Source organism: Buceros rhinoceros, unplaced genomic scaffold (assembly GCF_000710305.1).
Source record: "Buceros rhinoceros silvestris isolate BGI_N320 unplaced genomic scaffold, ASM71030v1 scaffold18731, whole genome shotgun sequence".
In the NCBI taxonomy this organism is placed as follows: Eukaryota; Metazoa; Chordata; class Aves; order Bucerotiformes; family Bucerotidae; genus Buceros; species Buceros rhinoceros.
In genome coordinates this window covers 100,602-117,107 of record NW_010395185.1, presented here as the reverse complement: position 1 = coordinate 117,107, position 16,506 = coordinate 100,602, and the positions used below count along the sequence as shown (strand labels likewise).

Sequence of the window (16,506 nt, the reverse complement as noted above, 5' to 3'; positions counted from 1 at the left end):
AGGGGGACAGGTGCTCTATTTTTCATACATGGATAAAGATCTCTTATTCAAAGGCAGAACAAAGGCAGCCCCCTCAAACTACGGGATGTGTAATTCCTGAAAGTCCCTGCTAACAGCCACTGGAAGGCTGCTTGATAATGGGTGGGTTGGGCATCCCTTCGTTTCCCCTCTCCTTGCCACCTCCTCCCCACAGGAGCAGTAATGAAAAGTGACTTGCTGCAGAGATAATGCTGGGTTTGAAATGAATTTCTGACTAGCTGAGCCAGCACCCATGTGAGCCGCGGCTGATTAGCTCCAAGCATCCAGGTCCCAATCACTCGCCACAGAGCCAGGCAATCACGCTAGCTTCTGCAAGGTGCAAGACCGGGTGGAGGCAACATCCCTGACAAGGATTGCAAAGGCAAAGGGAAAATACTACTCACGTTTGTGGTTTTCATTTCTGTGGACAGGGGACGAGCGGGTCTCCTGCTCACGGGCTTCATCACCCTCTTCGCTGGCGAGGTGGGTGTGAGCGTAATGGTAGCTCAGCCCAGGCCTGTTCTTGTAACGCTTGCCACAGACTGAGAAGAAAGGAGATACGAGGGAGGGGAAGAGAGAATGGAAACATCAGTGTGATCTGCAGTAATGGCAGCACCCTCTCAAATAACGCTCCCTTCTCCCTCGAGAGCGGCACTACACACTCCACGTGCGTACCCGAAATTTTTCCAACCAACGTTGGTGAAAGGTGACGGAAGGGCAGCCCTGCAGCCGCAGGTCCCCAAAGAAGCTTTCTTCCCACCATGCCACCAGCAGTCCTTCATAGTGGCTAGGCAAATGCACACTCAGTCTCTGCAGCTCAGGCAGCCCTAATCCTCCCTGCTAAGATTACTAACAAGGTTGCACATACAATTAAATGGAATGCCAGTTCCAATGTTGGTGCTGCATGAGGCACAGCAATGGGAACTGGTCTGAGAAGAAAGGACTTAATTTTCTTCATTACTGATCTCTAAGAAAAGGAAACAGTTTGGGGGTTGGTTTTGTTTTGTTTTGTTTTCTTTTAGAAAAGCTTTCTGTAATAGGGTAACAAATTGTTTTATTCACAGATTCCTCGTCAAGACAAGGAGAAGAAAATCATTCACAGCTTCTTGCTAGAAGAACATGTACTAGTGACACTTATTTGCCCAGGTAAACTTCATATTCAGCATCCCGATAAATAATGCAACGTGTGACAGACATTCCCCCTTCTGAACTTTTGTTTATTTTAGGACTAAGACAGCAGATACCAAGAACAGGATCAAACAATTCAGGGTGATAAGGTCTATGTTTTCACAAGGAGCTCACCAGCAGGGCAAGCTTCATCGAAGATTCACTACAGACATCTTCAGCTTCTATACAGTTTTAATTCATGTCATTGTCTCTAAAAGTTCTCCCTTTCCATCTTCAAAGCAGTCTCTGAATGTTCATTATCTTTCATACAGGTATTCTGTCTACCAAATATAATTATTGCCATTTTAAAAGATAGGAAACAAAGGCAAAGAAGCTTAGTGCCCTTCCTGCAAATCTTCACTCCCAGCCACATTTTCAGTCACTTTATTAGCTTCATTAACCTCAAGGATTTCACAGAGGAATAAATGCCATGCCCAGTAGTCTGTCCTGCTTAGCTTGCATAGGAAGGCAAAGAAAATGGTGCCAGAAGAGAGAACGGAATCCAGCAGTCTCTAGTTCTCTGTCTTGTCTTTAGACCTCTTGAAAAATCTCCAAGGCAAAAGTCACCACCCACTCCTAAAAACTTCACTCAGACCTGATGCTGAAAATGTATCCTGCAATGTCTACAAATACTTACTTACCATTCCCCAGACGCCTGAGTCTGGGAATGTCGTAAGGCCCCATAAATCAAAAGAATAAATAAAAAAAAAAAAAAAAGACCTGCCCCAATTATTCATTTACATATAAGTAAAACTTCTATTATTATACTTTTCTGCTATTACTCACAAAAAGCCAATTGATGGTCCACATTCTGGGACAGGTGATAGAAAATTGTAAATCAAAGACTAGCACAATAACGTATTTCATTCTTCATCTCTTCTAGCTGATTTGCAAATTCCCTCAAGGAAAATCCTTTGCCTTACTAGAAACATGTAAAACAACCTTATGATAGAAATAAGATGAGTGATCTGGAATATTACATACTTTTATCCCAGTTTTGTTTGTTCTGCAAGGTGATGATCGCACCATAACATGACAAAATTTTTTTCCAAATGTAATGTGTCCTTAGCCACCGAATTTTAAGTCTTTGAATGCCCTTCATTTAGAAATGACAACTCCTGCAGGAGGGAGGGAGGAAAGTTGGAGAGAAATAAAATGCCCAGATACATATGCACATCCATTCTTTGGAGCATCTGCCCTCGTTCCATATGTAAACCCAACTCTGTTGCCATACATTCTGAACAACTAGACAGCTGTTAGATGCATGCTCTCCAAAAAAAAAGTCAGTTTGGTGTCTCTTTTTCTAGCACCAGCCATGTACTGTTCTAATGCATTCTGGAGAGGGGAAGTACTCCTACTTTGCGGTTCTTCAGAGCAAAGGACAAGCAGTGGAACAGATGCTGACAGAGTCAACCAACAAGATATCCACAGTTCTGTACGACTTTGCCTCCACTTTTTGAATAGCAGGAAAAGCGTAACACAAAAGTAATCATCAACCCAGAGAAAGCAACAAAATGCTCACTGCTTCAATTATTTCAGAAAGATAACCTCCTCGAATAACACAAATGTTACAGCATTTCTTAGAATGAAGGGAGATCTACATTTCTAGCAGATTATTTGAGTATCATAGTAAGTACCCTACTCTACGCCCCTTACTTGTGCATTTGAAGATGAGAATTTAAAAATAACTCTTCTGCTATGAATTACTGATACTGCTCAAAAACGTCTGTCTACTTAGATTATTTTCAGAGCACTCTCAGGTGATCAGTGATGTATTGACAAAGGAGGAGGCACTTGGAGTTAATAGCTGTGTGATACGTGCTATCCAACTCTGTCTTGCTCTTACATGGGTTTATCCTGTGTTAATACTAACCTAGCTGCAAAATCAGTTGAGCTCTAAACCCCAGTCCCATTTACCTACTAGATGAGTTTTAAATTTCAAAACAAAAATATTTCTAGAATTTCTGCCAGACTTCATTTCATTCAGCTGTACCCAAAACCACACCCACATCCTAGCTCTGCTGCTGTTATCTCGCAAAACCACCGTGCCTCTGAATATAGATCTCATGCATCTTTCTCCCTCAATGTCCAAAAGGAAACTTACACTCCCCGCAGGAAGTCCCAAGGCTGTGGCCTTGCCTCCACTTCCTACCGAGTCCTGCAAGGATTTTAGCTATGGAGTTCAGGATGGCACAAGAAATCATATGGGTCTGCAGACTTGCCCTTCTCCAGCAAAAAACCCACCATCTCACCAGGAAAAAAGAGCAAGTACCAATGTAAGCTGAGGCTGGAGTAATTCTACAGCTGAGCCCTTCCCACTGCCAAAACTCTTTCAGATGGCCTTCAAAGGTGGCAGCAAGCTGAGACATGCCTAGCTAAAAAGGAATTTGGAAGATTTTATACCCAGAGTTGGGGCAAAGGAGTACTGTTTACAGAGTCCCAGCAGATTGTTTGTAGGACCAAAGATGTGCAGCTTCCAGCAGTTTTTTTCCTTGGTGCCTAGACTTTTCCATCTTTCAAATTCATGTTCTGTTATTGAAAAAGTCCAAAGTGATGCGATGAATTGAAACTGCAGAGATTTCCTATTCCCCAAGCAAATCAGGCTTTTGCAGGGGAAAAAGGGTATCATGGTATTAGTCAGCCAAAAGAACCATTGGCTTCAGTGAGACTTTGCTAAAATAAAAGCTAAGTCAGAACTTCACGGTTCCTCCAGCAGGTTGCATCTTCCTGAATTCATCCTAATCTCGTATCATCCAGATAGAGCACATTTTATTAATCTGCCATATTACTGTGAGAAGTAGTTTCTTATAAAAGGGCAATCATTAATAAACACTTAGCTCTTCTATAACTCTTCCCAGTGCAAGACTCATTCAAACATTAATTAACCTTCCTCCACATTCCTGAGTTGGAAATACTAGTCTTATTTCAATTCTGAAAAAAAGAGAACCACAGAGGGGTTAAGTGCCTTGCCCACACAGTGATCTTTTGTCATTACCATGACTGGAATTCGTGAGTTCCAGCATCCAGACCAGTGCTCACACCACATCTTTCTCACTCTTTGAGCTGACAAAAGCATAATCAGAACTGGTTCTCCCAGTCTGAAATTACGCTGGTGATTAGTTCTTAACGCTATGCCAGTGAGCATATCTTAACACGTAGCAAGTGAGAGTATGCCTTTCATAAACTTTGCGGTGTGGCCTTGCCTTTCTTTCAGCAGCTTTGACTTTTTTTATCTTTAATTTTCCTTGCTGGATAGGCTCATCATCCTTGCATGTGGTAGATTTCATCTTGAATCTCAACACTGGGAAGTTGACTTGATCTTTAATTAGGTAGCCGAGCCCAATGAAGACAGCAGGAGTCTGACCCACTCCAACTCCTCCTGCATTCAATGGATATATTCTTGCTATAACCTGATGCGAATACTATCTTAGGAACAAGCTGGGTAAGTAAGCAGTAATACAGCAGTGCAGACAAAACGCCACAAATGGAGAAGGAGAGATTCTATTAGGCCACGAGACACTCTCCTATGACTAACCTTGCTTTCCTTCCAATTCAAAGACTGAAACGAAGAAATTACACAACTATGTTATGGGGGAAAAATCACAATCTGCAGACAGTTGAATCACAGGCATTGAGTGTTTCATAAAAGAGAATACTCTTGTAAGTTCTGGCCTGTAACAGCCTACAACTCTTTGGATGAGCAAATCCGTACTCGGTTTACGTTTCTCAACAAGTAAAATTAATATAAAACGTTTCCCCTGCTTTCAAAGGAGATTGGAAATGTATGGCTTAAAGACTTTCACATCAAATATTTAATGGCTGCGTTGCTGTCATTTTGAAATTGTTACACATTTGGTCCTTGGCAGACTGTGAGCTGTGTTCCAGCCAGCTCTCCACATACATTTTGCACAATCTGTCACTGGTATGAGACAAAAGGAAACAATCCATGTTTTTAGTGGAAATAGGAAATTGGGGAAGTACATGCACTTTTTTTTTTTTTTGGTCACTGAATCTTGCCCCCCTTACTCTCTTTCTTTGCTTTTCTCCTTTGATTCCTGTTCCTTCTTCTCAGCTGGGCTGTGTCAAATGCTAAATCTTAAGTTAACTGCTGGCAGGCAGTCATTCCTCAAAGTTATCTTCCTGTCCCACCATTCACTCCACTCCAAAAAAAAAAAAAAAAACATTCCTAGTTTTACACCGGTTTGGTAGTATAATCTCCTCTGTCTGCACTCCGGCACATCTAGAGATCTTAAATGCTAACAGTGTATTTTGACCTCCACTGATGGAAAGGCATTGTGTTTGTCCTTCCTTGATCATGGTATTAGAGCAGCTATTTCATAACCCATTCCATAGGGGATTTTCTGTAGACAGTAAATAGTCCTGTTTCAGTGCCCTCAGAAGACAAGTCTTAGAATTTACCTGCCACATTAAGATCACAGGAACATTGAACTCCAGCGCAAAACATGCACAGGTCAACAATATATATGTCCACATTTCAATAAATGAATTGCTAGTGGGAGTAAAGGAGAAAACAGGTAGACTATATGAGTAGGAAACATTCAACTATCAGGGTCAACCCTGCTCCCCTCTTACCATGTGCTCTACCCCAGACCTGTATTATTCGAAATAAAAAAAAAATGTCCTTGCCTCTCTTGGCTTTTCTACCAATAATGTAGCCAATGAATGACAAGTACAGCAGCTATTGTGGGAGAGCTGTTTGTTGGGTTCATCTGAACAATCACCTTATTCTAGATCTGATTGCTTATTATCTGCTTAGGCATTCACTAGAAAGGATAATACCAGCAGATGATTTAGGGCTTAAACTGCTAATAGTTTAAAGGGAAGCTGAAGTCATGGTGGAGATTTATGAGAAGCATGTAAAAACATAATGCTATAATCAAAGTATTTTCAATTCATCTTGTCATTTTGATATTTACCCAAAGGTCTGTCCTAAGGAGCAGGAGTTAGTAGTGTTGGTTTCTAATGGTATCTCTAAGAATTAAGACAACAGATTAAGTCTCAGGTAAAAAACCAAGCTAAATCGTGGTTTATCCTGTAGACCTTTAGCATTCCAGCAAATCTCCCAGAGAATTAATGAGATGTTCGTTAAAATGAGTGACAGGATCAGGTCCATTTCAAGGAGATGAGAAAGAAGGCAGGTGAAGTTAGCAAGGTAATTAGTAGAGCTGTCACTTTGTGAACATATACAATAAAATAGTTCCCAAAGAACAGGCTTCAAGGAATTGCATTTGTCAAATCATGCTGAAATAATATAACATGTAACTGGGATTTTCTAAGGAAGCTAAAAGAGACAGGACCTTGGTACCCATTGAAACTCAGTGGAATCTGTTAATCTTAAATCACTTAAACTACCTGAAGGCTCCAGCCAGAACCTACAATAAGTTTAGTGAAGAAAGTGAATGAGGAAGAAAAAATTTAACCCCAAAATAATGAAATTTCAGTGCCCTGCTTAAAGAAAAAGCAGGAGGATATTTAAAGCTATGTAGAGTCGAGCATTTTCAAAAACAAAACTGTATTCCAAATAATTATCAGTGGTTCAACATCAAGTTCAAAGTGTCCACTTAGGGACACTTATATCATCTGTAGGCACAATACAAGGAGATCGGAACTTATTGGGATATTCAGCAGTTCAGGAGCTATCATCTCCCGCTGAAATCAGTAAGAATTAGGATCTTAATTTTTTAAAAAACTTCACAAGGCACCTTTCTGAAGGAGTCCGTTTTGGGCTCAATGTTTGCCTCTGTTTCTTTCATTAATTTAGAGGGTGGAATAGAGAGTGAAAGAATCAAACATGTGGAGAACTGACTGTTGGTGAAAATATTTGAATAATAATAAAAATACATCATATGAGCTTCATTAATCAAAGAATTCTTTCAAACAGTTACATAATCAGTAAATGTAAATCTAGTATAAGTAAATAAAACACAGTATAAACAGGACAAAGCAGTGTAATGAGGAAACTGAAGATGATAGATACACATTATTTGAGTAGAAAAGGTATGAACAGCGAAAGAACAGGAAGTTACAACAGGGGATATTATACATGAACTCATATGGTGGACAAGGATGCAAATGCCTTTACTGCTGAAACATGACCCAGCACTGAAGAGGAGTACCTTGCAGTGGAAAGAGGTTTCCTAAACACCCTATTTGGTCGGCTGTCTCTGTACCTCTCATAGACCCCTAACAGGGCAAGTCGCGTAAACCCAGGTTCTGTAAGTGAATGTAAGTTACAGGTAAATGTATCATCCCTGCCTCCTCTGAACTGCTGCTATCTTCAGAACAGCACATGCAACTTAGTTCTGGCCACTGCTACTTAAATGAGACTGTCTGGAGATTTTTCAGAGAAAAGAAACTTAGTAAGAGCTGAAGAAAACACAGCTGAAAGAAGCCCCAGTAACTGTCTACAGACATAGAAAGAAGACATTGTTATCCACTAAGAACAGAGCACAAACTGCTGGTCTTAGACTGCAGCAGAGAAAATTCAGGTTAAATAAATAGAGAAACCTGAAAACAAAGTTTTTGACAAAAGAATCAGCTTTTACGAAAGACTACAGCATCAGCCTCTCTAGGTACACGCAAGGTTGCATTAGTCACTGATCCAGCAGAGATCATAGGAAGGTTTCAGTCAATCCTCATCTTGCACAGGGAATGGATGTGAATGCACATCTCAGCCTCAGAGGGACTATGAATGAACGATCTGATACAAATGTAAGTTGTTACGATAAAATAGCAGTTTATACAGGAATAAAACTAAGAGCAGACGAGGACATATTGGTAAAAGGAAAAGAAAGAAATAACTCCTTTTACAGATGGGCAAGGGAAATCTCCCATAGATAGAGGGACAGAAATCAAAGCTGCACGTATGCACATAGGTAAGTCTCCATGGGAACATGAGAAGAACAAAAACAGACAAATGAGGATGGACAGCAGGAAAGTTAATAGCTTGTAGAGACACAGCAAAACTAACCTCTCTAGCTAAAGGAAGTAGACATCTAGAGTCATGAAACTCAGGTGCTACAACGGATTGCAACTTTTAAACCATAATACAAGTTGCTAGATAAAACTTCAGAGAAGCTTTTCTTTTAAAAGAAAATTAGTAAATAATTTCACTTGCTTATTATTTAATTGTTTATTATTGCTATTATATGAAAACAATATTAAAGTAGTGGAAAGATTTTTAAGAAGACTGCTGTGGTAGAACTGGCAGTTCCCCAGCTGATCGTTTAACAACAGCATGACACCAATTCTTATTACATTCCCTCACTCCCTCCCTCCTTTAAAAATCGCGTGCCCGGTTTATCATGAACAGCTATGGGGGCTATTCTCCACTTCTCTTGCTTGACACCAAGGCTTCACTTTGCTCCTCAAGCCCTACTTTTCACTGTGATTTAAGGCACCTGCTCTATCTCCCAGCCAGGTATTCACAGGACGTTTGGGTCTGCTCTCACACAGCAGCTGACCCATTCGGCTGTGTGACCATTCCCAGCCTGTACCCAGCTCACACCAGGCCATTATCATTATCCAAGCATCTATCCCAAGGGAGCCCAAGGCAAAACACTATCCAATGCAACTGGTTGAAAATCTGACCAACTTGTTTTCCACTTGTTGATTTGATGGAACAAGGCATTTCATTATTATGTTTGCAATTTTGTCAATGATTTGACAGGTCAAACACTTTATTCTGCACTTCTGATACAGTATATGCTCAATAAAATCAACTGAAGTATTTTAGAATATTTCAATTCCACAAAAGAATCAACCAACCACCTTTTCTTAAAAACACAAGATGACAAAACAGTTTGAGCTTTGAAAACCTTCCTCTATATAGAAATTCCACATTTCCAGTCAGTTTTAACATTGGGACCAGGTTTAATATTGGTGTATAGCTGAATGCCTCTTCCAGAAACAGGCAGGCTTTTCAGAAAGAGCTTTGCTATCTTCCGATAGAACGGGCAGTGTCAGCTGGGTAGTACACCTGCATTAGCTTACTGACACACAGACTAGTTTTTTTCCCACAACCTTCTCATTACTTATGAAACCTGGTGATATATTCTTTTTTCCCATAAATATGAATGTGTGACTATGAAAAAAGAGAAGAGTAGTCCTTCACCACAAATCATTTTTTGTGCCCATGCAGTTAAATAAGAAAATTAATTAGGTTTAGATGCGCTTTCTTCTTTGTGGCCACTTTCCAAATTCAAATGTCAGAATACTTGCAGAGAAAAGAAACCTGGAGGTAAATTAAATAATATACAGAAAAAGTAAAGTGTCAACCCATTAAAGCAAATATTTATACCAATAATGTGATTGTAGGAATCATGTTTTCCCAATCAGGAAAAAGATTCACTATTTTTGACCTGCATGTTTCCATGTGAAACAAAACTATCTGCCAAAAATATCTGCACAATGAGTACTGCAGACCAATTTCTAACCTACCATGTTTAGACTGAGATTTATCTATAAAGATATTTAGCAAATAATTTCAAAGAAGACATTGATTCAAGAAATCCACCAAGCAGGAAACAGGCCTCAACTTAAGCCGATTTTTCACAATGAATTGTATGTAATATTTTTACAGAAAATTAACAGGGGCAGGATATTACTTCAGGATGATGGCATCACAATTGGGACGGTTCTTTCTTTCTGCTCGACAGGCAGGTAAAAAAGTTCTGCTACCACATAACTCTTTTCTCAGCTATCTACAGTGGAGAAGGAGGAGTCACTGTGTAAAGCCTGGATTCCAAAACTCCTCATGACTCACCTCTAACTATAAGTTTCCTAAAAATGAAAGGTGTCAGCCAAATGAAATAGGAAAGTTTATATTTCCAAAACCAAAGAGGAAATTTATGCTCCAAAATGTAAGCCAAGGCAAAATTCCATCAGTACAACAATGTACCAGAGCCTTGACTTCAGCCCAGATTTCTGCCGCCTGCTTTGATAGCTTAGATGTTTTATCTACTTTGTGAAAATAACTACTCTGCATGTTGTAGGTGCTTTGTAAGAGTCAAAAGCAAAGCAAGATCAGACAATAAAGAGTCATTGTGTTCAAAATTACTGCCACTGACAAGTGTCCTTGGATTTAGAAGGATGTTCCAGAAAAGAGATAAAGACGGTTATGCATATACCAGCAGAGGAAAGCTGTGGATTTCAACAAGATACATACTGGGCTCTGAGAGGAGTCTTAGAAGACACATTTTAGTTCTTCCAACACACAAGGATAGCTATTTAACCAGAGCAGAAATCTCCTGACTCTTCATATCCTAAAGAGTTCTTCCTCCTTGATCACATGTTCAGACACTCCCATTCATGTGCAAGTCTTTCCATTTCTACTTCTCGCCCTTAGAACACTGACTTTGCTGGAGCAAAATACCCAACATGTCCTTCACTGTACTGTGCAGAGTCACCTGGTCTCACCATAAAAGAATACGATTTGATCACATGGAATGCAGGTCTCATTTGCTGTGTATGTTCCTCATTTCTTCATGTTTTTAAAAATACTCCCATAGATTGACATAGTGATGGTTGGTCTTTAAAGGTCAGTAACATTGCAAGACAGGACAGTGGAGAAAAGAGAATTCTAATTGGCCTCAAATGGTTTTTGATCACAGAAGTGAAGACCTCCTGCTATTCTCCTACTTTTATTAACTTTTCTTTGGTTATTGTCTTATAGGATAGAAGGCACATAGTAGGACAAATTATTATTGCACGTACACTCTACAGTAAGCCTTAAGATGTGTGATCTTAAAAGCATGTGGGTAAGATAAGTGGCCTTCACGGAAATGGCATAATGAAGCAAAAAAGAGTATCAAAAGAAGGAGGAAAGCACCAAGGATTAGACTGTAAAAAAAAATACAATGTCTATCAGACAGTGGACTCTTTCCTCATACTAGGACTCTGGGGTCCTTCTTCAATTTGGGCATTGGGCTCTGGTACAACTTTTCAGTTGGAGCAATGCCTTACTTCACCTGCAGTCCCACTGCGAGAGGTCAAACAGCGTGGCTCTATTCAAAGGGAATATGTATCAAAACAAAGTGTTCCAGTTGTGTTTGTTTCTTAGGAGGGCTCAACTCCTGATGACAGCACAAGACTACTTTCTGAGTGAAGGATGAGAATAAGACCTTCAAATTTTAGCCCAGTGAGATTTTGAAAGGACTGAAGGAAAGAGAATCACCAAATATATGAAGAGATACAACAAGGGTGAAGTACCTTTGTCGGAGATTTTTGAGTTATGCTTTTGTTTGTAACTATCTGAAACAGAGAAAGAAATAGAGGGTGAATCTCACATGCGGGAAAGGAAGACAAAAGGCAGAGAAGCCAGAAAAAGAGAAGGAGAAAGAGAAAGAAAATATAAGAGGTGATTTATTAAAGAGCAAAGGGAAGTGGAGTCTTGCCAAGGACTTAATTTCATTTCCTTCATGCAAAAACACCAAGAGAAGCAGCAGCAGGTGGCAAACATGCAAGTCAGAGAGAAGCAGAATATTTTGCTGGAAGGGAAAAGATGAAGCCCTGAGTGCACTGAGCTGGCAGGACTAGGCTGGAAGCAAAATCAGCTGTCTGGATGCTACTTACTGTCACAAACATAGGGTTTGTCATGATCATCCTGGGAGGCAGCATCATTCCGTCTCCTGCCACCTCCAGATCCCCGAGCCTGCAAGGACAAGAGGATCATTAACATTATTCCATTGCCCCTCAGATGTCCTTGTGCCCCTCACCTTCCTATGAAGAATGTGCAACATAAACTACACAAATCCTCAGCTTCCATACAGGTTTGTCAAGGGTGGCCTTGACCCTTCACCTCCTAAGATATGCACCCTGTTAATGGACCTTGTAATTCAGTGGAGACCCCCTCCACAGACAACCCAAACTGTTCATCCACAGCAGAAGGTCACTGCCAACACACATTCAGCCGAGTATCATTACACATTCATTTCTGAAGATGTTTAAATACCTTGCTTAACTGAATATGAACGATTGAATAGATGAACAGGTGTTAGATAAATAGAACCATTAAATCAGCCAGAAAATAGGCCCCAAAGAAAACAGAGGTAAAATTATTTCCTTTAGAATTTTCAGGGTGGGGGGGTGTTGTTTGTTTTGTTTCATTTTGTTTTCCAACTGAAACGCAATGTTTTGAAATGGCCTTCTGGAACAAAGATACCATGGCTAATTATAAAATGGAGCTTTGGTCAGTTAGTGGAAAAGATTAGGTAACGTGGCTACTTGCAGTAATGGAGAATGGAGATTACCCAGCCAGGGCTCTCTGCAGCTCCGTGTTCCTACAAATTGGCAGCCCTGGAAACTGAAAAGCTCGGTTTCTCTGCAGCACAGTCTGCTCCGTTCTGAGCTCCAGGGGAAAGAGGGAAATTCAGCATCAAAGTTACTTTGTCCTGACCCTTCTCAGCTGAGATGCCAACAAGGGGACAGCTCATATCTGTCCAGTGGTGGAGGCTGTGATGTAGAACTGGGAACTGAGCCAAGGCCTTCGATTCTTTCATGTTCATTAATGTACAGTGTATAGATGACAATAATTTTAGACTTGATCTTTCTTTGAGGAAGTGAGCTGCAGGTGGATGGCTAGATTGCCCTTTACTAATTCTGCCAGCTACTCTATTCCTGGGTGAAAGCCACAAAACCGTTTCTGCTGCTCCTCTTATTAAACTGTTGATATTTCTCACCCTAGACAGGACCACCTGACTCAAATCCTTTGAGCTTTTGTACATGAAAATAAGAAAGGGACAGAGCTTTGTCAAGTAAAGCTAGAGAAGATGTAAAAATTCTGAGAATATTAGTAGCCCAAACACAAAGGAATCATAGGAGCTCTGTCCCTCTTCTGTGGATTTAGGACTGAACTAGCACTATTTGAGCTGCATTCCATCAGACATCTAGAGAGAAGGAACAAGAAACAGTTTTACACTGGTCTGCCAAAGTCTGTCAGAATGAGGATTTATAAAAACTTCACATATTATTTCCCTGGCTTGCTCAGCTCTGACTCTTCACACAGTCCTGAATGAAAGACGTGGATTTGCAGCTGTTTGGATGAGGCAAATACTGTTAGGTATGACAAGTAATAGATCTGCCTTCTGCAAAAGACCTCTGTGCAGATCGGAATGCACATGCATAGTGAGATTTGTAAAGGTGAACTGGAAAGCAGTATCACCCCGGAAAATGCCCCAGCAACAATTGTTTGGTGGAAGCTACTTCACTGACCGTATCACATAAAATCATTTTACTAGTCTGCAATATTCTCTCTAACTGCCAGCTCTGTAAACCCCCTCTGGGCTATGAAATCAGTCCCAGGCTGGTTCCTTTCTTCCCTCACTACTGCAAAATGTGCTGCAAGCTCAATTGCAGTCCATGGCAGCTCCTATACAACCCTCAGCTCATCAGAGTCTTCCCAGAGACAAGTAATTGGCCCTTCATAAATATTTCTGTTGGTACCTGGATTATGATCTAATTTCCCTATCCTACCAGCTGCACTGGCTTTTCAGGGCCGTGAAAACCCTGTAAAGTCTTATTTTTGTCAATAGTCAGTAGGTCTGACTCTGCTTACGCACTGAGAACGGATCTGTTGAGTAAGAAGGTACTATTTTTTCACAGGCACCTGTGATAGGACGGTAATTTAAGTTCTGTTACTTGATGTTTCACTAGTCTTCTAGCCAGCCGTTTCACTTCAAACCATTCTCTACAGAAACACAAGGGTACAACATTCATGTCATGACCACGACCACGTGTCAGACATACTTTTTCATGCACTGAACACACAGGGGGAGACTTTTCAAGTCAATGACTTTCAATGGACTTGGCTTTCTAAATTGTCCCGTGGGACATGCAGCTGATGAGCAGACAACCAGTACAGGTGCAGCTGCATTCCTCTCGTATCTCCTAGCAAACTATCCTTCCCAGCTCCACCACATTCTCCCTGTCCAGCAAAGATACTAAAAAGCTCCTTCTGTAAATGGATCTCTTCAGCCTTCAGAGTCCTTCCTGATGCTCCCACAATTTCAGGGCTACCCTCGATAGCAACCCGAGCGGCTGCCCCAGAGGCACTGAACTGAGTGCCCTGTGCTTGCTGTCCGCACTCCAGTCTGTTGAATTCAGTCATCCACAATTGCCTTAATTCTCCTGACAGGGTGCAGCAAAGACTATGAGACTTTGCACGTGAGCTCTGGCAGCCATGGCACAGCAGCCTCAAAGCAGCCCTGAAGCAGCCAGAGGGACAGATGGAGAGTCCAGGATTAAAAATAAAATTGTGCTGTAGGGAAGAGAAGGGACATGTGCAATTTGGAAAGTCCAGAGCAGTAATTCTGTCGCATTAATCCTGCATCAATGCTGTTAGCCCTTCTCACTCCTTCTCTCAATCACCAAAGGCTACACTCTGCAGGACCTAGTGCGTGTCTTTGCCCTCTTCTGCCCTCTAAAAATACGCTAACCAACTCCTTCCTGGAAACAGTGCTGCCCAGGTTCCATGTCCCCTAATTTCAAATCCTTAGCCTCAATTTCCTACACTGGCTCAGGCTCACGTTAGAAACGGGCGGTTCAAAGTGTGGCAGAACGCTCATGACCAGATGCAACTCAGGGATACCAGTTTTCAAGAGCTACAGAATCTGGCCCTGATTTTGAAATCCTAATTTATACCACATTTTACTTTGGTTATTGATGCCATCAAATAAAAACAAAAATTGCTCAAAGTATTGGGCACTCTTCAGTCTTCTCTTTTTTGCACTGAACGAAGCCAGGGCACTAGCAGAGCACGAGTTGGTTGCAAGAAAAAGGCAAGAGATCCTGCTCTTCCTCTACTTAATAAGGGCTGGTTTTAGGGCAGAAAATAAGACATAAATTTAAGCTTTTAAATGAATGGGACATCTAGTACCCTCTAACTCCCTTCCCTACAATAGCAGAGAAAAAGTAACACAGCTATTCTGAAACGGTTTCCTGAACAGGGGAGTAAAACTTTGCATACAAAAGTAACCTCAGGACGTTGTTTGTGTAGACCTGGGATATACGCATACAGCAAGTTCCCTTCTTCAGAGCAGTACATCCCATTTCTCTATTCACTCCCTTTCACTCACCCTAGCCAGCACGTTCAATTAATGTGAGAGCAACTTATTAGATAAGAGTTATTAGCCTGGAATATTGGTTGATCACTACAGTCAAGCTTGTGTGCATGTATCGATTCTAACTCCTGGGTTTGGTTACTAGTTCATACAAATTTTCTGAAACTTACATTTTTCTGGAAAATTTTTTTCCAGGTGGGGGTCTTTGGCTAAGAAAGAAAGAAAGAAAGAAACTGATTCAGGTGATTTTGAGAATAAGGAAGGTGAAATATATACTTATCCAATTATTAAAGTGCTTTGATCTTATATTAAAGGACTTAAGCTCCAAAATAAAGAGGAGCAGAAAACTGACACAACACAACACAGAAGAAAACAAAGGAAAGGATCTGATGCATAAGTACATTGCAAGTATTCCATGTGGTTTCATGTCTCTCTCTTATTCAGAAGCTATTATATCCTGCTCATTCGGCCTAAAATGTGGCCCTTCTTGCTTGACTCCTACGAACACATCAAAAGGTACTTCTAGAGCTCCTGTGTCCCTGCAGCATCCGCTGGAGCCAAAGAGAGATGGAAATGCTCGAAACTTCTGAGAATCGTGTTCACGTTCATTTAGATGCCTAGCTTATGGGGCCACCATGGAAAATGTTGATTCCCAGTTTTAAAATGTTGGCCTCATTATTTAACTGGTACTCTACTGAAATTGTGAAAAGACCCCTTAGGTAAGAGAAGGGACACAAACTCCCCTAAAATGTTGCCTATTTTAAGCAAACGGAAGATTTGCCATGGGCTCAAGAGAGCCAATGTCAGCCACAAAGTGCTACCTTGGAGAAAGCCATAAAACATATTAACGCAGTTCAAACTACTTTTATTAATAATTTTTTGGGCTATGATGACCAATTTTGTTGCTTTTCTATAATTACTAAATGTTGTTTTAAAGTAAGAACATTGTAATAGCAGGATGCCATCATAGCTATGACAGTTTACATTGCAATTGCAAATACAACACTATAACAAATATACCCCAAATTTTTGCTCTCAAAATAGTCTTTTTTCATAGTAATTCACAAAAATAAACTGAAAAAATATTTTAAATCTTTGACCATATGACTGCAAATTACCTATAGTGTTATCGTTGTCATAGATTCATGAATATACACTTTGTGTATTCAATAAATGTGACAGATAGACACTAGAAAGCAGAGGTTTGCTTCCGTCTTTTCCATTCCAGTAAACTCTCCACCTA

The 16,506-nt window shown here is 40.6% G+C and overlaps 1 protein-coding gene across 1 annotated transcript in view; it reads right to left on the bottom strand.

Moving 5' to 3' along the window:
• Positions 1 to 422: 422 nt before the first annotated feature.
• DPF3 (D4, zinc and double PHD fingers, family 3) overlaps positions 423 to 16,506 on the bottom strand; it is a gene marked incomplete at its 3' end in the record, with an annotated part of 49,318 nt that continues 33,234 nt past the window's right edge. The window contains exons 5-7 of the mRNA XM_010145474.1: positions 15,434 to 15,472; positions 11,779 to 11,857; positions 423 to 560 (exon numbers count right to left, since the gene is read on the bottom strand). Of these exons, the coding sequence (XP_010143776.1) occupies positions 423 to 560; positions 11,779 to 11,857; positions 15,434 to 15,472 (256 nt within the window). The remainder of the gene's footprint in view (positions 561 to 11,778; positions 11,858 to 15,433; positions 15,473 to 16,506) is intronic.